Source organism: Carassius gibelio, chromosome B20 (assembly GCF_023724105.1).
Source record: "Carassius gibelio isolate Cgi1373 ecotype wild population from Czech Republic chromosome B20, carGib1.2-hapl.c, whole genome shotgun sequence".
NCBI classification, from domain to species: Eukaryota; Metazoa; Chordata; class Actinopteri; order Cypriniformes; family Cyprinidae; genus Carassius; species Carassius gibelio.
Window position 1 is genome coordinate 13,093,410 of NC_068415.1, and position 23,005 is coordinate 13,116,414.

Consider the following 23,005-nt stretch of genomic DNA (forward strand, 5'->3'; position numbering starts at 1 on the left):
ATTGCTGGATAAATGATGTGCTGTTTTCTCTCTTTTTCTGTCTCGGCCTCTTTTTGTAATGATAATTTAATTAAGATAATTCATTTATTTTTCCTGAGTCTCACATGTGTGCCAGTCACTTGATTTTAATCTGTGGTATTTTTAAGGTTGTTCATTTTTCTTTTATGTAATCAATTGGTTTGGCCACTGGCTATAGATTTTGTTGTAAGGGAAATAAAATGATGACCTTTATATTTTACTTTTAATAATTTAATCCTAAATCTGCATACTTTTATAAACTGAGTGAATATTAATTACTTGTATACACTGACCTGATTCTGAAACATTACATTACGTATCGTTTTATCACAATTGTAGTAGACACAACAGTTTCAAGATGATGGCAAAATTGGGAGCCACTAAAGACCACAATTGTCTCTTTAAAAAACAAAAACTGCATTCATTAGGTGATAAATCTGGTTTTAGTGTTTCCATCATTAGGTTATGTTTATAATTGAGATTTATATGCCAGAGAAGTCGTTTGGAAATAACAAGATTTGCCTAGAATAGATGTTTGAAACCAGCTCTTTTTTAAGAATGACTTTATGATCTTGAAGTTAAATAAATCTAAAGGACATTGACTAATTTAATCACTTGTAATGAAAACAAACTATTTATCAGTTATAGTCCTCTAAGTGCCTTAACATCATTCAACAAACCTTTAGTTCACACCGACTCTTTTACTTTGTGCTGTGATATTTTATTTAAACTAAACTTTTATTTAAATTTTTTATTTATAAACTTTTTATTTACTTTTATTTAGTTTCTTTTTTCCTTATACACTGAATTATACATTTCTTTCAGATGAGCACCATGCCAGGCTTGCCTACGCGACCCTGTTTCTATGACATTGACCTTGATCCTGTGACGGAGGAGATAAAAGGACTCTTCTAAAGACATTTCTACAGTCCCACACATACTTTTGACCAGTAAGAATGAAATTAAGAGTGACAGAACAATGAGACAATTTTGTTTTTGTGTTTTGCTCAGGCCACACAACAAAAAGGTCAGATTTGATTAAATAAACCTAAAAGTCTCTCCTTTAATTTCTTTCCCCTCTTTCTAGCTTTCTCCCATTCTCAGATGTTCCTCCGTGTCCGTGTAGGCCTCCGTTCATATGCCACTGATTACAGCTCATCTACTGCCTTCTAGCAATGAAACTACTGAGTGTTAGATCAACAAACATTCCTTCTTCTGTTTTGCTCAGGGTTGTTTTTTACCAAATGTAACTCCTGAATGTTAACTACTTCATGAATTTTGTACTTACCAGTGGATTCTTGCTTTTCCACAATTTATTTTTTATACTTGTTGGTTTGGAGACTTGGAGTTTTAGGATTTACATTTCATTTTTCTTTCTGTAAATTGCTGTTTACATAGCGTTTTAGTGTTTACAATTGAATGACGCACAAAAGCTTTTATACTCATTCTACATAGCTAACATTCCATTAATGCTTTAATATTTCTGTCTTAAATGTTTCAGATTATTTTTTTAAATACTACTACTATTCTCCTTGTGTAGCATTAAACGGTTTCAGATATTTGTTACGGACAAATATGTTCTGAATCTTAAGTCTGAGGTGCTTTTATTTAGACACTACACCAAACAAAATTACAAGTGGTGTTAGTGGTTTGACACCTGTTCTCTCTCTCTCTCTCTCTCTCTGTCTCTCTTTCTATTATAAATGGAGTGTTGCATAGATCTGACTACCTGTGAATGCACATTTTCAGCATGCATGTGGGTACATGCCAGAAAGTCTCGTTTGAGACGTTCCTCTGTTATCTGTTATTCTGATTACTACAGTGCTACGTGAGTAAAGAAGAATTCCATTGACTGTCGCAATAGATATGTACGCTTGAAAACCTGTATTTTCCCAGTGATGATAGATTCTACAATGAAAAAAGCAATCCGAACAAGTTGACAACAATAAAACAATACTGAACATTCTCATTCGTTCATTTTATTTTTGTTTATCAATGGGCCACTGTTTCCAAAAATGTAATGGTTCAGCATCCAGTGTGTATGTGTGAGAGAATGTATTAGTGATGTATGAACGAGTTAATGAATCACTCTTCCATATTGTGGAGTCAGACTGTTGGTCCACAAATATGAAATTCCTCTAGATTAGATTTCTTGGTCTTTTATCTGAATGAAGAGCTGTGATGTATTACACAGTAGCAGACGACTGACCCCCACAGGGTCTTTCTATTCTTTTGCCTCTACAGGATGCAGTCCCATCAGAGACACCCTGTGAGGGCCGCAGTACTCATTCATACCCTTTCAGAGAGAGGCCTGTTGCTTCTGTCATTGATGACACACATAATTAGCTGACCAGCTCAGCTTGACATCTCAAATACTCACACACAAAAACTTGTAGTCTCTTGTACTTCTAATCTCTTGCCTTTTTTTCTTTTTCTTTTAGGCACTTAAAATGAATGGCCGGTTGTCCAGAGTGTCATTGTTCCTTTTTTTTCCATGTTGTAAAAAAACAAATAGATTGTGTGCTTTGAAAGAGGGGAAAGTAATTATTTTATTATTTAGCACATGGGTTTTTGTTGCTGCTATAGTGACTGCTGCCCTTTTGACCTTTTGTAAGACTTTTTACTGCTTATTTAATGCATTTCACCCAATACTGTGCAGTTTAAATGTATGGGGTTGGTAAGATTTTGTCATGAATTTGAACACATCTATTTGCTGATTAAAACATTTCTCATTATCAATGTTCATAAACAGTTGTGCTGCTAAATATTGTGGAAAACACGATACATTTGAAAGGATTCTCTGATGAATAGAAAGTTCAGTAGAACAGCATTTAGTTGAAAAGGATTTTCTTTTGTTACAATATCAATGCCTCACTTGTTTTCACTTTTAAACAAATTATGGTGACCCCAAACTTTTGAATGGTATCATATAACAATATCATTGTGATTATTGCAGCATCAGCCTGATAGCCTAACAAATACTGGGAACTCTGAATTAGCTGTACTGACGTCAGTCCTTTTATAGGCAATTCATAAAGTCCATGTCTATGTCAAGAATCTCAAATCAGGCATGTTTCAATTAAGTTATGTTGTTAGGGTCACAGAGATCTTGCTTCAATTATTTTAGGACTGTTCTTTTGTGACATTTAGACAAAATCTGGCAATTCAAGCACCGATTATTTCGATTATTTTTATTTGCCTCATTCAGCATCAGCTAAAAGGCAAATTAAGTCGTTATTTACTAATAACTGCAAATGCTTTGGGTTTCAGCTTATTTGTCATTGGGCCTCGTTCTGCACCAAGTGTGTGAGGGGTCACACTGGACAAAGTCAATGTTACTTAATTCAATTACAGTGTGAATGTATTACGATACAGTCTGAACCTTGATTAAATTAGGAGTCCTAACCTATAAAATGTTGGATATAAGTTAATCACTGCTCTAAGTAATAAGAGAGTTTTTTTTTTTTTTTGAGGACACAAAAAAAAATAACTCCCTTACACTCTCAAGACAGGTCATGATCTGAGCCTTTTTGCTTTATGTCTTTTTTAAGTTATGAATTTAACAATGTGCTCAAAACATACCACTTCTCTTACCACCACAAACTACTGCCTCTAAATATGGTCTGGGTATTTCTGAAAGGCAAACATGTCCTCAGTCCATTCTTGAAATGTTTTTCTCTCTTTTATTATAGCGCGTGTTATCCTATAACAATGGCCAAACTTTCTCCAATCGCACAGCATATAGGCATCTACAGGAATGATCTTTGCATAACATAAACATAACCAAATTACCTAAATCTACTGCATAATGCATTTGGTATTCTTAATAAACCTGAATGTATTATATATTTTAATCTTAACCCTTACACTAGGTGTTGTTTACTTCTCTACACAAAGAGCCAGTGTATCGTGCCACCACGAGGTGGCTTGTGCACACTTGGTTGTGATTCGCAAGTGGCCTGTAATTTATGCATTTAAAGCTTGTAAACAAAATGCTTTGAAACACAGCCAAACATGTAATTAACAGAGAGAGATAGGGACCTCACTGCATGGTTGGTTTAGATGCATGCATGTGGATGCAAACTACAGTGCCCTCTTAATTCGAGATTTCCTGCGGGACACGTTCCATTGGGCTGTATTTCTGTGGAGGCCCCAGTGTTGACATTCCCACTGTCTGTAAATAAAACCAGGGCTGAAGCTTAAGCTTTAATATTTTCATTACTGCAGCTAGCTGCATGCCATTGTAAAATGAATGGCTCTGCGTATTTTTAATTTTACTAAGAAAGGCACGTGCTGTAATAATATCTTAATATTCTATGGAATTTCATGAGCAGTTTAAATAAAAGCAAGCATGTAGTTTATAATGAGCAATTTTGATTATGTTCACTTGGGGGGTGGGGTTGTAAGACATTTTGTTACTGTAACTGTACTGAGTTGTAATGGTAACAGAAAACAATGTGTTCAGTTATTTTTATTAGTGAAATTACATTTTCATTTTTATTTTAATTAAGAATTACATCAGCTTATAAATCAGAATGGTAAGTTCTTGCCTCAGAAGTCTATTTTGTCCATCTAAATCTTCTATAATTTGCATGATTATCCCAGAGGATGTTAGCCAAATTCAGTTTGTAATTGTGTAAACTGATGGTGCTGCACTCCCAGGTCCCTCTCTCGTTTGATGCTGTGTAAGGCGTGTCTGGCTGCTCTCCATGTGATACTGATGGGAGGAGGGCTCCTAAAAGTGAACCTACAGACCCGTTTCAACATTTTCCAAAGCAGACAACCCTCGGGACGGACTGCAGGGCGCATTAACACAAGCTATTGGATAACTACTTCATTTTGAACACTCCTTATTTGACTTAGCGACGTTATTCAGCATGGGAGCGACACCATCCGTGCAGCGGGACGCGAAGAGCCCTGAAGATGCGCCAGAGGACATCGGCGCGGAGCTCAGCGACACTCAGGATGGAGAAAACGTAGACGGCAAGGTAACACTGCGTTTGAAAAGTAATATTGTCGCTCTGATGTGACGTTTTGGATGTGTGTGGATAGAAGAGGCGTAAAACACTTAACATGCTCTCCTAAGTATCCCCATTCGGGACCCCTTGAGTCAGATGTGTGGCGCAGCTAGTTACTGTTGCTGTATGTAAACATCTGAATCCTCTGACAGCTGTGACTGCGCTGTGCGCTTTCTTGATTCGCCTTAGCATGTAGGCCTATTCGAGAAAACGTTCAAACGTGTCTATTCTTAGAGCTTTTCTTCAAGTTTAATGAGTACATTTGCAGTGATGCAGTATTGAGGCAGTCAGGTTGACTCCATCGGTTATTGCAGCAGAGGTGCGACACTTTTTTTGGTCCAGACAACAACAACATGGGATGTCGTCAGAGAACAGAAAATTGAGATTTTCTTTGGAGATTTTTCAAGAAGATAACTGCATTTCTATACCGTTCACAATTCTTCAGGATGAATGCGTATGTTCTCAATATTTTATGACATTGTGAGTCAGAATATCCGCCAGGTTATAGGCTCATTACTGTTTGAATATGTTTACTTGACTTGAATTATCATTCAAGTAGTTCTGCTTCTGAATATATTATTAATATTTAAGTGCAGGAGTGCTGTCATAATGAATATTAGCATAATGTTGCAATTAATCAAAGTCATGTTATTAAATATCACAATAAGTGCCAGACATAAGAGTTTCTAGATGGCATAGAGTAAAAAATAGTCAAGTTAATTTGGTTATATTTTAGTATAGGTCTATATTAAACATTCCTTACTCTTTGTGAATTGTTAAACAACAAGTGGACTAGAACAGGTTGTGACTGGAGCAACAGCAATGTCCCCCTCTTTTCTGTTTTCTGTAATCCAGGTTTTCCATTTCCCATTTGCTGATGGGAGAAACCATACTCTGAGTGATTCTGGATTAAAAAAAAAAAAGATTGTTTTGAAAAATTGATGGTTGATTTTCGTACAATCACATCTGTACTTTTTCGTACAATCTTCTTGTTCCCCACTGATGGTTAAGTTCAGGCGTGGACCTTCATTCTGTTTTTTGTTGTTATTTATTTTATTTATTTATTCATTTTTTCAAAGATACATATTCATAAGAAATTGCAACTTTGCAAAACAGTTTTTTTTTCATGAGATTGAGTTGGCTCCAACCAATCTGGGACTTTTTCACTCTTGTGTGATGCCTTTTCCTAATTTAGAGACACAAATTTGCACTATGCTGTTATTTCTTGTCATGTGCCAAATCACGGGATGCATAACTTACACCTTGGCGTAATATTGCTTCAAAGAGCTATGTATCAAAATGACGGGATAATATAGCAAGCAGAAGCCATGCAAAAAAACTCAGTGGTTTACAGAGAATCACAGGATGATTTTTGATGTAAACTCACTGACAATCTTATACTATGATTTATTATGCAATTATGCCTTTTTAAGAGGTGCTTGAATCCTAAAAGTAATAGTTTATAAAAAAATGAATACCCCCTCATGTCGTTTCCAACTCGTATGACATTATTTCTTCTTTAGAAAACAGAGAAAGATATTTAGAAAAATGCTGGTAACCAGAGAGTTTTGTTTACCATTTAAATAACACAGAGACATTCGATAACTCTGTAACCTACAACTAGATCCGTAACATAACTTTTTCATATTTTGGCATAAATCCTATGATAATTCTGATCTGATGTTAACACGATCAAATTTCATATTGGTCACATTAATTATTTAAAAAGTGCTTGTACAAAAAAACCATAGAGTACATTATTGACAAAGCCATTACTGAGATGATCCCAGTGTATTAGTTTTACATATTTGCAAGTGGAAAGCATATTTTTTTCTGTATGTTCTTGTACATCTACCAGTATGTTCAGCCTTTTGAATATTAATACGATATTATCTGCTGTATGTTGTAAATTGTTCCTTTATTACATTTTTGCCAAAGAGATCAGCACAACAACCGCATTAATTATGAAACTTAAAACAACAGACCACAGCTTGTTTTAGGAGAGACGTGCAGGAATATGATGGGACACATTTTGTTCCTAAAAAGGGTTACAGTTGTTTAAAGAAGATACAAACAAGACAATGTCCTTGCATTATGTTGTCTCCCAACATTCCATTCTTCTTCTTCAGCTGTTTAGTTTCTGTGAAGTGCATGATGATTGTCTGACAGCTCAGCTTGTATACAGTATTTGCCTTTTTTTTTTAACAGGCAAGCCTAAAAGAATAAACATGTAGCTGTTGGAACGAGACACAAAAAGCCCTTTTAAACCCATCCAGTTTTGTGACTTCTCTGAATTCTGTGTAAATTGAAATCTAGACTGAAACATGTCAAAACGTGTGTGAGATATGGAATATTCAAAACTCCAGTGTTTGTTATTTATCAGATAAGGGCCCTTGAACAGGTGTAGTCTGGCAAGACACGAGCGACTGCCCTGTCAACAGCGTATGTGTGTGTGCGCTTTAGAAATACAACTACATGCTGTGTATACAGCGTTTGTGTGAGGCGCCCTACTGGAGATGTGGTTGATAAACATCCTTTCTGGTGCACATTGGAATTTTTGTTATTTCTCTCTTTCGCACACACTCGCGCTATCTAAATTGGGTCAAAACATACACGAGGTTGAGCACTCACTTAGACATCCCCTCACATTTTAACATTTCCTCCCCCTGAAATGCCTCCAAAACACTCACTTTGTTAAAATACCAATAGGGGCTAACCCTCAGCTCTCGACTCTTTTCAGACTGTTTGCTGTGGATTCAATGGCAAAGCCTCAAGACTCAATTGCAAATATAAACTCACAATAATGCTTATGTTTCCCTTACTCTGAGAGACACACTCGGGCCTTTTTCAAAACCAACAATGCACTGATTGACGAGTTCATAAACACCCTTTAGTTGCGATTATCTGGAGTAGATTCACACTATTCAAAGCCTGAAAATACTCAAAACATGCGATTAGCTTGCGTAAACTTATTTAACTTTATGAAGAGCGGTATAAAACCCTTTTTTCAGAGCGGTAATGAGAAAGGGACTGTGTGGGAGCGTTTGCAATCAGATAAGAGCCTTATAAAGGATGGGACCCGAGAAGAGGGGGGAGGAGTGGAGAACAGAGGGCCCATTTAGGATGGGCTGGAGGACAGGTCCCGGGGCAGAGGGGTGCTGTGTGTTCATCGGCCTGAAGAAAGAGAACTAGAGAGAGGGAGAGAGTGATGCTGGGAGGGGGACTTGGGAGGAAGTTTGTTGGTTTGAATGGGAACATATCAAGTATAAAGAGTGTGAAAGAGAGGGCATTGGGAGGGAAAACAAGTAGATGGATAATAAACATGTGCTTTGCCACTGGAGTTGACGAGAATGGTAAAGATGAGAAATGGAGAGAGATAGAGCGGGATATGTTTTTCTTTTTGCTTGTGAAAGAAATGAAAAAAACATGAGATGTCATGCTGACTCTTGTGTGGTCACATCCCGGGTTGCTAGATTAGATCCCGTAAAGACACGTGACATCAGGGCGTGACGTGTAATGTACGAGTCGAAAACCTTAGGCACGTTATACTTTCACTGAAGCAAGTGAACGATCTCAGCGTCAGCACGGAAAGTGTCTGCTTCATTACAGTTTGCACATATTTTTTCATCATGAACGTTGATCTACCTTCGAAACAGCCGGTAAAAGAGTTGCCTGATAACGCTCGTCATCACTTCGACACGGCATTAGAGCTGGCTTTTGTTCACACAGCGCTCGTCCCTGGTTGAACCCGGCAATGTTACTAGGTCCCCGACCCAGGTTCAATGCCGGAATCAATCCCGGGACGTGGTTGCTTTCACACAGAAGGCGACCCGGCAATGTTCCGGCAATATGCCGGGTCCGACGTGCAGTGTGAAAGGGGCTCTATGGTCAGAGGATCTGATCCAGGATCAACAGATGAGTGAAAATAGGGAATGTAGTCAAATATTGTGCAGTGTAGGATGTGATGGAAGTGCATGCAGACATCAGGGGAATCAGTGGTTAATGAGGGTTTGGCAGTGGCGGCCTGTCAGGCTGTTTGCCCCACCGTCCCATTCACACTAATGAACCAGAGTGGGAGTCGGGACTTCCTGAGCTTTGACTGCAGAGAGGAATTTGTTAAATGGCTCAGTTAGTTGGAAATGTTGTCTGTTCAGCTGATCTGGATATTTATAAAATCCAAAAATTATATAAAATAGTATTAACTTAATAAATTAGCCTTGTGGTTATTGTATATTATTAATATAATTTTCACACTTTACGGTTCAAGTCTAATGAAAATCAGCCTAGGACATCCTGACCACTTGGATGTCTACATTCAATGCGTTGTCATATGAGAGTTTTGAAAAGTGTATGAAAAAACCATTAGTCTTTTATTAGAGAAAAGAGGGAGGCACTTAAAGTAATTCACTTAGATGAAGGATGCAGATGGAGAGTGATCTGTCATCATCCAGAGAGAGGGAAAGTGGAAGAGAAGAAAAAAATAGATGAGTGATGGCTGGGCTTGGGAAAATCTATTTAAATATAATGTATAAAACAGATTTTTTTTGGTTCCTTTTTTAGTAGTAATAATCTATTTATGAGGTGTTTACTGAGTGTTTATAGTTTGTTGTTGGGTAATTACATCAGTTATTAAAGGGACCACCCTGTTTCAGAGCAGGACTTCCTGTCCAGAAAAGGAAATTAGAGGAGGCATGATGCACATGAAGGTTCTTCCTGTTTAAAGATACCGTTATTCTCTTGATTATGTGTTATTTAGGGCAGAGGTTTAAGCTATTTTTAAATAATTGAACTCATTTACACATAGAGCTTGTCTGTGTCTTGACAGGTCTGTTCTCTGAGGCACATGATGTCTGCTGGCAGGAGGGCAGGGATCCAAATAAACAATCTTCTTTTACTAATGTGGAATTAAAGAAGCAACTTTTATAAATATTTCACACCATAAAAACCTAGCTATAGACATCATTAAATATATAAAGTACGTATATTTCATGGAGTCTGAGTTGATCATGTAATTAAAATAAATTAGTACTTTAATTTTAAAGGAAAGACTTTTGCAGTGTTACAAAATATTTCTATATTAAATAATGATCATATGCCCCTTGATGAGCAAAAGAGACTTCTTCAAAAACATGAAATATTTTGGGGCTGTATTCGTTGAATTCTTTGCTAGTGTTTTCTTTTGTTTGTTGTGTAAAAGTGAAGCTTTGAACCAAATTCGTGTTTAGACAGACTGTAAACAGTCTTTCACTCATTCTGACCCTGCCGGTGCCATCTCAATTTCCCTCTCCAATTAGAAAAGACCTGTTTACATGGGTCGAAATAGAAGGGTTCTATTTTCACCAGCCAACTCTCACTGTCCTCCTCCATCACTTTAACTCTCTTTTTTTTTTGTTTCAAGCCCCCTCCTTCCCTCTCTCCCTCTTTAGAAGTAAATCTGGCCTCATAAAATGTTAATAAGTGCCAGAGTTACATAAAAACACAGTCTTCCAGAATAGAAAAAAACTGAGGCCAATGAGGGCAAAGGTAAAAAGAAGAGACCATTTATAATACATGAGACACATCATCTTTAATTAACAATATGGAGCAAAAAAAAAAATTTCTGTGCTCCTCAGTTTCACTCCTTTTCTCAAGTAAACAAGCTCTTTCATCGTATTTCCTGATCTTCTGAGTTACTCTTCACAGGCGATGGGCATCTGCTGATAAAAGTAAAGATCCCAGACTAAGAGCTTTCATCAGGAGCCAGCGTCAATAACGTTTCATTACTGCCCTGCCAGAAAAAGACAATCCCTGTCAAGCGTTTACTTTTGTCTGCACTTCACAGCTCAAGAAACCTATTGTGGTGCTGAACAAGAACTAAAGGCTCCTAAATGTGCTCTCTTCACAGCTTATTACAAATGTAGTGAAGACTATCGAATTTATATATAGCTCATTTGAAGATAAACATCATCCGGAAGTTTCGCTAGGATGGATTCTAAAAGTCTTTTGGATTTGAATGTGAATCCTCAACCACAGGTGATTGAATGCTTTTTAACAGATTTAGGCTTTTTAAAATGACTTACAATTTTGGGTTACATTTTTGCCATCTTTGTGCATATTGCACAAATCCATAAGCGAAGGAAGATGCTGAGGGTGTTGCTAGCCATAAGAACTACATTGTAATGATGTTCTTTTCTCTGGAAATTGGATTGGCCTGGCAGATTGTGCAGTCCAGCTGGTCCTGGGCTGTTTGCATGCTAGTTTTATTGCTAAGAAACGCTGATTGGATTTAGCTGATGTCATAACTGTTGTTTCTCTGTAATAAGCAGACACAGCCTTCACATTTTTTAGACAGCTGAATTTTTTTAACTGAGCGTAACAGTCATAGATCTTCTATTCTGTGCAATGTTTTTGTTATGCATGTAGCAATCAGCCTTTGGATCAAAGAGATTATGCAAATACAGACACTCCCACACAGGGTAATAATGATGATGTCAACAAAATTAGACAGAAGCCGCAATCAGTGGATGGTACTGGATGTAATGTCATCACAGACAGGAACCACTCCCATACAAATTAACCTCAAAACAGATAATCTGATATGCGTTTGTTCCTGAAAAAGAAGAGATGGCTGCTGAGATTTTTGCTAAACATTTTGACTGCTCTTTTATTTCAGCGATTTAACATAGCTTTTACCTCTTGTGAAAAGCATTTCCTAATGAAGATGACAGCAATAATGCATCAAATCACGGAGAAGAGGCATGTAGGCAAATATGTGAGAATTGCGAGATGCAACTGTTTCGCACAAAGTTTTGGCAGTTTTTGTGTTTATGTCTTATTTGCATAATACCTTTAGTGAATCTGGTGCAAAAACGCAGATATTATGTGCAAATGAACAATGTTATATGATGGCACATTTCAGTCTTAATTTCCTTTAATGTAGCATTTTTCTTGTTTCTGAATCTGTTGAGTTTTAACAGTGTGGGTGAGCTTTATCTGTGCCCCTTGGGGAAATGTAGTTCAAAGAGTTCAATGAGATGTAGTAATTAAAGTGTGGATTTCATTTGTCAGAGAGTCATAAGGCTTTGTCAGATTTGTCTTCCTACTCTCCTAACAGCCTTTAAATCTGACCAAAATTAATCCGTCATGACAATCTTGGCAGATGTAAAGGATTCCTAATGAATCCTTTTATTCACATTAAAGAACAAAGTTCTGCTTTGCGAATCAAGAGTTAAGAGTGAATGATATTTGCACCAGCTGATTGTGGAGTTTTCGTCAAGATCACCTAGCATCTGATTTCTAATCACTGATGAAAGGATATGAATAGTACAGGAAGTTTGATAGCAGACAGTAACTGTACTGGCTGTGTCTGAGTAATATCAATATTGGAAATGGGCCCTAGCATTCATTTAAGTCATGGGGAAGCATCACGAATGGATAATAACTATGACTCTGTGTTTGTGAGTTATAGCTAAGACCACCATGGTGAAGTGGTTTGTTTAGACAGTGTAATATTTCTATGAGAAAAGTTACTTTTGGTGTAGCTGTAGATTTGAGTAATTATTTATTTCTTCTGGTATGTACAACTTTATGTACACAGAAACACTTAAAACTGTTTATAAAGTGCCTTACAGAAGACACATAGCCTACATAAATGTTCACAAATATGTGTAAAGCAGATATTTTACAAAAAAAAAAAAAAGAGAGAGAAAAAATATACATAAAAAAATAGAATATGGAATGAAGAAAAATCATTTGATTAGTTGGGGGGAAAGTTCAGTTGATTCATAGTGGAAAACAACTAATTGAATCAGATGTTTGGGTCTTAGAACCATAATTCCATGCTTTTGGTATGAATATGTTAGCCTTAAGGTTATCTATAAGCTATGTGCTCCAAAAAATGACAAAATTCACATTTAAAAGATATTAGCATTCAAAACATCAGTGGTCAATGATTTTTATCAGCTGTGATGTAATGGAAACACTATTGAAATTGAAAAAAACAAACATGGCATACAGCCAAGTACGGTGACCCATACTCAGAATTCGTGCTCTGCATTTAACCCATCCAGAGTGCACACACACACAGCAGTGAACACACACTAATTGTAGCTGCAGTGAGCAATGACTTTTTATTCATTTACGATTGGATCTTTTATTTAGAAGGTAGGATTTACTCCACCATATTGTGTGTTACACTTTCTCCAAATTCACAGATATATAAGTGAGCCATATATGCAGTTGTTGATGATTAATGGGTAAAACAATAAAATGACTTAGAATCAAGCCTGGGGGGACACCAAAAGACATCACATTGCATGATTGTAATCATGCCACAGTTCCCATGCCTCCAGTATGAAATTATCACTATGTTGTTTGTGACTTTGGCTTTGGAAGACAGCTAAACAAATAAGGAAGCCAGGGGAGGAGTTAAGGACTTCCTGTTTCAGGCACATGCGCTGTTTCTTGTTCACTGCAGTGCAGAGTCTCATCAGCTTAGTGCTGTACCAAAAATAACCAGATGCTGTCCCCTCTTTCTCTCTCTCACACACACACACACACACACACACACACATAACACCATCTCTCTTTTTCTTTCTCTCAGAGGACAGAATAACCCTTCTTCATCCTTGAAAGGCAAATCATGACTCATGCCTCTTGACAAACTGCTGTGATCCCTATTTCTGGTAAAGGTGCATGTGTATCTGTATATGGGAGTGTGGGGAGTGGAAGTTAGATAGCACATATCAAATGTGTAAACGTCCAATGAGAGTTGTAAAATCTCAGCACAATCATGTATTGATTGAAAGGTCATATATCGCTCTGGCTCAGCGCCTTGCCAGGACATTTAGAAATTTTATCTTCAGATATATACAGAGGGTTAGAGTTAATAGAAAGTCCTAGAATGCACTGTAGTAAATAGTGATTGCATTCTCTCTCCTTATTAGAGATAATAGTGATGGACTTTTATCACTGGCAGAGTTAGGAGAAGATATGCAAGATTCATATACAAGGTTTATGAAAACAGAGATGCTCATAGGTCAAAGGATATATAGCTCATAGCTGAAAGTGTTTGTGAATGTGCGTGTCTCCACCAGATTTGGTCACATGCCTCTACCAAAGTAACATTGTTAAGGCATAAAATAAAATCAGGAAGCATGTGATAATCTCTATAAGCTCAGTTCCTTTGTTTAAAAACAATTCTGTATCTTCTTTGGTTGGATAATCATGTGGCTGTTGGCGACAGTGAGGAACTAATTTCCCATGTGTTGTATCTAATCTTCTCAGGTCTCCTGAGTAAAAGCACTTTCTGTCTGTTCAACAACTGATGGAAAATGTCATTTGAAAGTTGAGGGAAAGTGTATTGAAAACACTGTTTCAGTGACAAGTAGTTTGTCTGTTGGTTAGGACAGCAGCAAGTTAACAGATGAGTTAAAAGCAGGTTTTGTAGGACCCTAGTAACAGCATTTTAGTGCAGAATTCTCTTATTGAAACACTGTTTGTGTATTAGGTGAACTATCCCTTGTTTCTGCCAGAGATTTGACCAATCCATTTTCACTGTCTTCACCAGATCCTAACTTTAAACTCTTCAAAATATCAGGAGAGTCACGTCTGAACTATTCCTTTCTCTTTATGATCTGAATCACAGGAGGTCCTTTGGGATAGAGCGAGAGGAGGAAGTTTATTGTTTCAGACCGAATGGAGGGGGGGGGGGTTGAATCTGGGACGGTCCAGCTGATCTGCCAGAGACACAGGGAGGTCCTGTCCTATCACATTGATGTTTGCTTGTGATGGTGGCCTTAGTGACAGCTGTTTGGGGAGTGGAAAGAACAGAAGACTCCCAGTATCGGCAGGAGGCAAGTAGGGGGTCAGAAAAATCAGGAAAACGCATGGTGGGGTGCTCACAGCTTGGAAGACTCCGCACGGACATTTATATGTAAAAGTTCCTGGAATTTTTTAACACAATCACTCCTTTTTCGTATATTGCTTCAAGTCATTGCCAGAAAAAGAAATTCCTCCTTCTTCTAATGAGAAGTAAAGAATTCACTGCATAAGTTTCCATGAAACAAACAAATCTGACGCCAACATGAAGGAAGTTTTAGCAAACCGAGCATTTAATCCCTAGCCGCCTTGAAGATATGTGATTTATCAAGGATGGGTGAAGAAATGCAAAGCTGTCACTATGCTATTTGTAAATGTGAGACTCAAATGCCTACAATTTGCCACAGTCTAATAAATGTAAGCAAGAAGATGATGTGTTTGTCTGCCTTTGAAACCAAAGATTTCCCCTTCAGTGAGTGAGAAAGGGGCAGTTTGGTGTGTGGTGCACTGGTTCCGATTCAGACTTCGCGAAGGCTGATAATTTGTAGACCTCAAAGACTGTTGTCAAGCAGTGTAACTGATTCAGATCAACTCAGATGTACATTTGATATGATTAGGCGTGTAAGGGTGCAGTATATTTCGGTGGCCTATGTGTCAAGATCAAGTTGTAAGCATAGCCTGTTAAAACACTGGGGCAGTTTACCACAGTAATACTGCACTGGTGTAGATTGTTTGTGAAGTAAGTGACTTAACTGAGAAAGACTGAGGTTTTCTGTGTGTTGCCAGAGGCTGATCGTTTCACATCTGTGTTTGTGTCGAATGAGATGATGCATGCAGTTTGTGGTCTCTGAGGCTCCAATACTGAATATGTGTTACCGAAGTCTGTATGTGTGCTTAACCCCCTACACAGCATGTCTTTTTCTCTCATGCAGTGGTTTACTGTTTCAAAATTCAGCTGGAATTTTGAGCAGATTAAGTTAAATAAGATGAATATGTGCAATATATGTACATCAGAAACAGCTAAATTGTGTGTTGTCTCAGTGAAGTTAATCTTCTGCATAAAGCTGCTGACAGTCATTGATATGAATTACATTTAAATGCCTAAAAAGAGTATGGAAATATTTCGCCATTTCAAGTGTGATGTTTTGGATCCCATTGACTTTTATCAAATGGCAGTTCTTTAAAATACTTTTTTTTGTGATCTGTTGAATTTTCCTTGCCATTGAACTATGCCTTTAATAATGAAGCAGAGTGCTAAGCAAAAGGTGAAAGCGAGAGAGCAGGAGGATACAGTAGGCAACAGTTGAGAGGCTTCTAGTTTGTTGTATCAGGGAGGGTTATTTTCTCAACTGGGAGGTTTGTGTTTGGGGCATAAACAACATGCATCTATCATGAGATCTCAAATGCCAATCTCAATTACAATTTCTCTCCAAGCAGATTTCAATACAGCAAAAGAAAGCAATGAGGTTAACTGTCACAGTAGTCTTGGACGTCACGCCCACAGACCGTTGGCTAAACATCTGATGCATATAGGACACAAAAGTAAAAACACTTTAGAAGTGTCGAAGTCATCTCCAGATTGGTTGAATTAAACAGGATTTCCGGGAGACGTGTGTGTCATGTTCTTTACATTTCTGCCTGGTTACAAAAATGCTGTGGCGCCAAACCTCCTCATGAATGAAGAAAGTCGTTGTGTTTACAACTGTGACGATGAGAGCTTATCAGGATGAACTAAATGCTGGATATTTAAAAGTATCTGAAATATTTCAAGTTCACAGCATAGAATCTTTAAAATACGTCCGAGAGTTTTACACACCGGTCTGTTATTGTGGCAACATTTCCATGCCCCGAAACGTGACACTGAATGAAACAAACTGTGATTGGTTGTTTGACATGTCGGTCAAATGGCCTCATAGGTGGGCCTTAGCCAATGAAAGCTGCCATAGATTCCATAGAGTCAGTCTAAAGCTGTGGCTCTGGCTATGCGAGACTACAGTCACACTAACAAAGTTTCAGAGTGGAAGTCTGGGACAATTGAGCAGTATGGATCCAATTAATTGACTTTGGTCTGATATGATTCCCTGTTGCTCATTATGTGCTTAAAAATGTTTATCATCCCTCTGACATCAGAATAACTTAAAAAGTTTTAGGGTCAATATTCAGCAAGATTTCAAACTTCATTACACAAAACTCTTTCACCCATAGTAATCATGCTTCATTTAACTGTAATATCTTTCCTTGTGGTAATAAAATTTCTTAGAGTGACAGTTCACCCAAAAGTAAAAATTCTGTCAACATTTAAGCATACTCATGTTGTTCCAAACTTGTATTATTTATTTTCTGTGTAACAGAAAAGAAGATATTTTGAAAAACTGTATGGGATTTTTTTTTTTACTTCTGAAGTGTCCACAGGAGAAAGTAAATAATGGAAGCTTGAAATTACACAAGGATGAGTAGATGAAGGCAGAATTATTGGGTGAACTATCCCTTACAGTAAGAGCTCTTAGCTCCTCAGTTTCTGTTTATCTGGACCTGTCTGGTTCAACCATCAGCTGCTGATTTTGGATCTAAAGTCTTACTCCCTCTAGACTCCTCTGATAGAAGATTCTATCATGTTTTGTTTCCCCACTCTACAAACTCGCCACCAGAGTCCCACAGGGTTCAGTGTTCTGACCACTGTTATTTTCTGTCTACAGTTTGATTAGTACATCATGTTTAATCTTAACGCTTCTATAATAATGATACATAGCTCTATATCTAATATTCGCTTTTCATCGGAAGAATCTCAGTCTGTATCTCTAACCACTCTGAACTTGGAAGGTTTCTAATAATTACCTCATCTACTGCTGCTCTTCCTTGTCCATCCTTACAATTGACAGAATTAGATTCAAACTTTTATTGTGTCCTACAGTAAAGGAAAATGCAGGCACGTTTTTAGATACATGCAGTGACTGAACCAAACATCAGACACATACATAATCTAAAACCAGTCCTTGTAGCTTCGCGTATTTTGTCACTTATCCTCTCTGGACCTCTCACAATGTCTGTGACAATGCAGTCATCATGTTACGCATGAATTTAAGATCTAAGGTCAGGTATCATGTTACATGGTTATGAATCTTGCTGCCATGCATTTACTAGTCTGGTCTTTCAGTTTAATGAGCTATATGAGGATTTGATATACTGTAGTTTAAACCCTAGTTTAAGACCTTTTTATCGCTATTAAGGTGTTTAAATTGCCGTTTAAAAGACTGAGGACACAAGTTTAGGTATTCCGCAAATCTAAATTATCTAACTGTTCATACCAAGAGGCTAAGGTTTGTCAATTTAAATTTCATTATTCATTACTTAACAAAAATAAAAGATACACACACACACACACACACTTATATACATATATATATATCAGTCTCAGACACTGATCACATATGGGCTCCAGCTGTTTGTGGGCATTTTAAATCCAGAAATATGTCAGTTTTGTAAACTTTAACAGTCCAAAAAATGTCATGGATATCAAGAGAGTATTGAATACTTAAGAAGGTCACATGTGTAAGATGAATGTTATTTGGAGTATTTAACAACTGGATAGATATTTAAGAGAGCAAGAATTCTCCTCTCCTTTGCTGTCGTTCCCTGTCCTACAGAGAAGAGATTTGCAACCTCTCTGCAGAGTGATTTGTGGGATGAACAGCCGTCCCTGAACCTGTGATCTGCAGAATGAAGCAGAGAGACTGCAACAGAGGAGGGGAGGAATAGGAGAGAAAAGGAATCTGGCAGATCAGTGCAATACAGGGCAGCAGAACTGAAGTATGGTGCATCAGTGCATTCCCAGATAATGAAGTTTTAGGAAGGACATAGGAAAACATTATATTTGTTATATTAATGTACAGAATAAATATACTGAAAAAGCAGCACACAAGGCCAGTCACAAAACACATTGTAGACTGCACACACACACTCACATCTGATGTCACACCTCTGTGCAAACCTTCAGCCCACAAGTGTGCGCTGCCATAAAGACAAATTGTGTTTACCTTTAGTTATTTCAGACAAACAACTGTCACACTTAAACACACTCACACTCTGTCAGTTTTTTGTTGGTTGAACAGTTGTGAAATGTCCCGGGTGAGTTACGACCTTAGTAAAGGACCAAGTGTGTCACCAGCGAACTCAGACATTGCTCAGAAACCAATCTGCTGGTCGGTCACCAATAGTCAGACACCAATAGTCTAAAAGCTCTGCATGAATTTGATCAAGAAAATCACATGCCAAAATATTAAGTAAACAACTCACAATAGATGACGTGATGTTATATAAATACTTCAGGCTCTCATTAAATTACTTTAGAGTATGTGTACTATGTTACAGTCCACTCTTCAATAAATATACTGAGGAGAACTGATTTCCAGAGTTTATATGTTATTGCCAAATATGGAAACATAAGTGCTCATTTCTTTCAGTAATCAAATTTTTAGTGATATTGGCAACTAAACATGAAAAGTCTATTAGGAAATTTGGACAAAAAGAAAAAATCTTATTGAAAAAATGGAAAAATGTTGGATTCACACCTGGTATGTACCCTACCCTTAAAGTTTGTGGTGATTTTTTCAGTTTATTTTATTATTTTGTTTTGTTTTAAAGAACTCTATTTCACTGCATTCATCTGATAAAAAATACAGTAAAACAGTTTAAGTTATGAAATATTATTGCATTTAAAAAAAACATTTCTATTCTATATATATATATATATATATATATATATATATATATATATATATATATATATATATATATATATATAGAATATATTACTCCAGCCTTCAGTGTTGCATGATCCTTCAGAAATTATTTTAATATGATTATTTGGTGCGTAAATAACATTTGTTATTATCAGTGTTGGAAACAATTTTTTTCTTTTTTTCTTTTTGTGGAAACTGTGATAAGCAAAAAAAAAATTTTTTGTAACATAATATCTTTGCTTTCACCTTTCACTTCATTGAATAAAATGATTAATTACCTTGATGAAAATAAAAATCTTACCCAAAACTTTTGAAAACCTTAATTATGGATCTGAGTTATGGATCTGTAAATGGCAAGTGACGTCAAGTCTGATAAAGGAGGGAATGAAACAGAGCTGTGGTGAGGGGAATTTGGGTGGGGTTCCCCCCATTTAGCTGGAATTCTGTGAAGGGGTCTCAGAATGTGGAGAATGACTGTCATGAGATAGGCCTGGGGGTCAGAGGCCTGGATGGGTTCAAATGACACCTGCTGGACCACTGTCTGAATCTTTCTAATCTAATCTGTCTTATTCTGACATCAGTGTCATCTTCAATTTAAATGTAGTCAACATGGAAGCTGATGCTGAAATTAAAACCAATTCCTCTCTCAAATCCTCATCTTCCACTGAGTTCTTTTCCTGAACCTGTTTTAATACTTCAATTTAGTTCACCCGAGAAGTGCCAAACCATTTGAATAGTCCACAGCCCCTTTACCGGATCTTCACAAGAGGTGCCTCGCTTTTGGAAGCCATCCCGCTCCATTAATTTAATCAAACTATCCTTAGGGAGATTCAGTGTGTGTGTGTCTGTGTAGGTGAACACCAGATTGTAGATTTAAATACATGAATTAAACAATTTTTTTGTATTTTTGATCAGATAAATGCAGCCTTGGTGAGTATGAGAAACTTCTTTCAAAAACATTTAAAAAACATCTAACTCCCCTAACTTTTCAACAATACTGTACATAATGTAATGTTTTTTTTTTTTTTTGTATTATTATGAACACATTTGGTTATTCATATATGATCAAAACCCAAACTCAGAGCAAGCTAAGGGTACAACTGAGCAAAGCCCGGTGAGAAATAATTGCGATATATCATCGTTTTGAATAGCCCCACATTAAATTGTGTCATCATACCTTTGCTGAAAAGATTGTTACAGTTGTAACTCTTCATGTCTCTCTCTTCTTTAGCCTCTTCAGAAGAATGGACAGATCTCCATCTCCAGTCTTAATGGGAAGACAGATGATCAGACAGAGTTTAATGGCCACACGGAGGAGAACCCACCGGCTGAGGGTATGTGTTCATAACCATGTGCTTGAAAATTGTTTATATATATCACTCTCACATCTTTATTACTGTGTCTGTGTGCATGGTATGAAAATGACTGACACTAATAGTGGGCCGCCTCCCAGCATCAGGGGTCTCTGTGTGTGAGGCTTAAGATGTGATCTTTATCTTTTTATCTGTGTGCCCTCTTTCTCCAACTTATCCTTCTCATAATACTCAGCAATCCTGAAGATGAGAACACCTACGTAGAGGCTCCACTGAGTGGACACCAACATAGATCTCTTTAGTCCTGTGAGAAGACTCCAGGGCAATAATGCATACCATGTTTATTTTTACTTGTCCTTTGTGTTCCTTTCTTGCTTTTCAACTCAGAGAGACCACCGAGATGCTTCCCCCCAATAATATTTAGCAAGCATGACCTAGCTGACCCCTTGGGTGTATGTTTTTAATAAGCGAGCCTCATCACATGTATAGACATCTTAGGTGTCTTTAAATCTGGAGGTCAAATCACACACTTTGCTGAAATTTCATCATGAATAAAACAAAGAAAAGGAAGGCATATTGAAGAATAGCAAAATAAATGTATATAATGAGCCATGAATCTGTGGTGAATGGAATGCAATTAGCATTTTCATAAACAATCTTGAAAATAAAATGAGTAATGGTTTCATACAGTTTTTAAAGGTTAGTATGACAAATAGTGATTAAAGTGGTAAATCATCAAGCTTAGAAAAGAAATTGGTACTTTTGATTGTGTAAGAGACCAAAAACTGTCTTTATTTACTCTAATGTACACCCTAACTGTTACTGACTTGTTGAAGTTCATTATAGAAGACAGTGTAAACACATTTACACAAATAAATCCTGTTTCCTATTGTTGTCGCTTTGGATGCAATGAGATATTATATATATGCAAGTTTCAAGCATGACAATACCAGGACAAGCCCTTGAAACACTCCCGAAATGCCTCAATACAGGCTTTATTTAATCTGCATGATTAATGCTGTAATGCCAGCCAAGAGTATTTAGCCATAATTTTCTAGCATGCTCAGTGCAGCCATTTATTTTCTCCTGCATCCCCAGAGTGCCAGAAAAACCCCTGGAATGTTTTATAGAAACGTACTGGGAGAATAATGTGGGTGTAAAGTGAATGTGTTGATATATCTGTCTGTTCTCCATTGTTAAGAAACCTCCCAAAATATGATGCTGTCGGGTTTTAGTGCAACTTTACAATGGAAACCATGTACACAGAGTCAGATAAAGACAGATGAGAGAGAAGTATGATTATTTTGGTGTCCACACTGCCAAAAAAGTGCTATGGATCCCCAGCCAAAATCAACCAAGAAAAAAAAGTGCGTTCAATATTTAAAACACATTTTTACAATTTCCTTTAATCATCATCAAATGTTCAAATGTTCATGAATACACACCCATACAAGCTCACTCATTCACATAATTATACTAATGCACATATGTCAGCAGGAAATTATGAACACAGATTTACTTGCCTGACCTACATGTACAGACATGCAACAGTTACATGTATACAAAAGTTTGCAAATGAATTAAGTTCTCCCCTCCCACCCACTCACACACACACACACACATGCAAGCTGGCTGCCAGGCGTTTAGGAGGTGGTGACGTGAGAGAGTCCAGAGAGTGAGCTCAACCATTATCTCATACACAGTCCTCCCCCACCTATCCGTGTGTGTGTGTGTGTGTGTGTGTGTGTGTGTTTACTCTGATAGCAAATGAGTCTGTGTTCCATTATCAAACATGTTTTAACAGGCTCTATGTGATTATCTGTTTATCTTTGGAATTCAGTCTTGCTGGTATAAGTGTGTCCCTTTACTGTATATTTTCCTTTTGCTATCCGTATGTGTGTTTGACCTATTTCTTCATAATTGTGTCCATAGAGAGCCTCTGAGATTGTTGACAATTGCTTAAGAGTTTTTTTTATTGGTGTTTAGAATTTGAATCCAAAAGAGTGATTTGATTTTGACCGTGTGTGTGTGTGTGTGTGTGTGTGTGTGTGTGTGTGTGTGTGTGTGTGAGTGTGTGTGGTCAGTAATTCACTTCTTAGAATCTCTTTTCCAGATCTGT

General features: G+C 37.2%; 2 protein-coding genes across 2 annotated transcripts in view; both read left to right on the plus strand.

Moving 5' to 3' along the window:
• Positions 1–1,983, plus strand: part of LOC127983618 (monofunctional C1-tetrahydrofolate synthase, mitochondrial-like) — a 29,846-nt gene extending 27,863 nt beyond the window's left edge. Inside the window, exons 16-17 of the mRNA XM_052585817.1 lie at positions 844–968; positions 1,106–1,983. Coding sequence (XP_052441777.1) covers positions 844–933 — 90 coding nt within the window. The 3' untranslated portion in view covers positions 934–968; positions 1,106–1,983. The remainder of the gene's footprint in view (positions 1–843; positions 969–1,105) is intronic.
• A 2,784-nt stretch (positions 1,984–4,767) lies between these two features.
• akap12b (A kinase (PRKA) anchor protein 12b) overlaps positions 4,768–23,005 on the plus strand; it is a 33,460-nt gene continuing 15,222 nt past the window's right edge. Inside the window, exons 1-2 of the mRNA XM_052586203.1 lie at positions 4,768–5,006; positions 20,805–20,907. Coding sequence (XP_052442163.1) covers positions 4,896–5,006; positions 20,805–20,907 — 214 coding nt within the window. The 5' untranslated portion in view covers positions 4,768–4,895. The remainder of the gene's footprint in view (positions 5,007–20,804; positions 20,908–23,005) is intronic.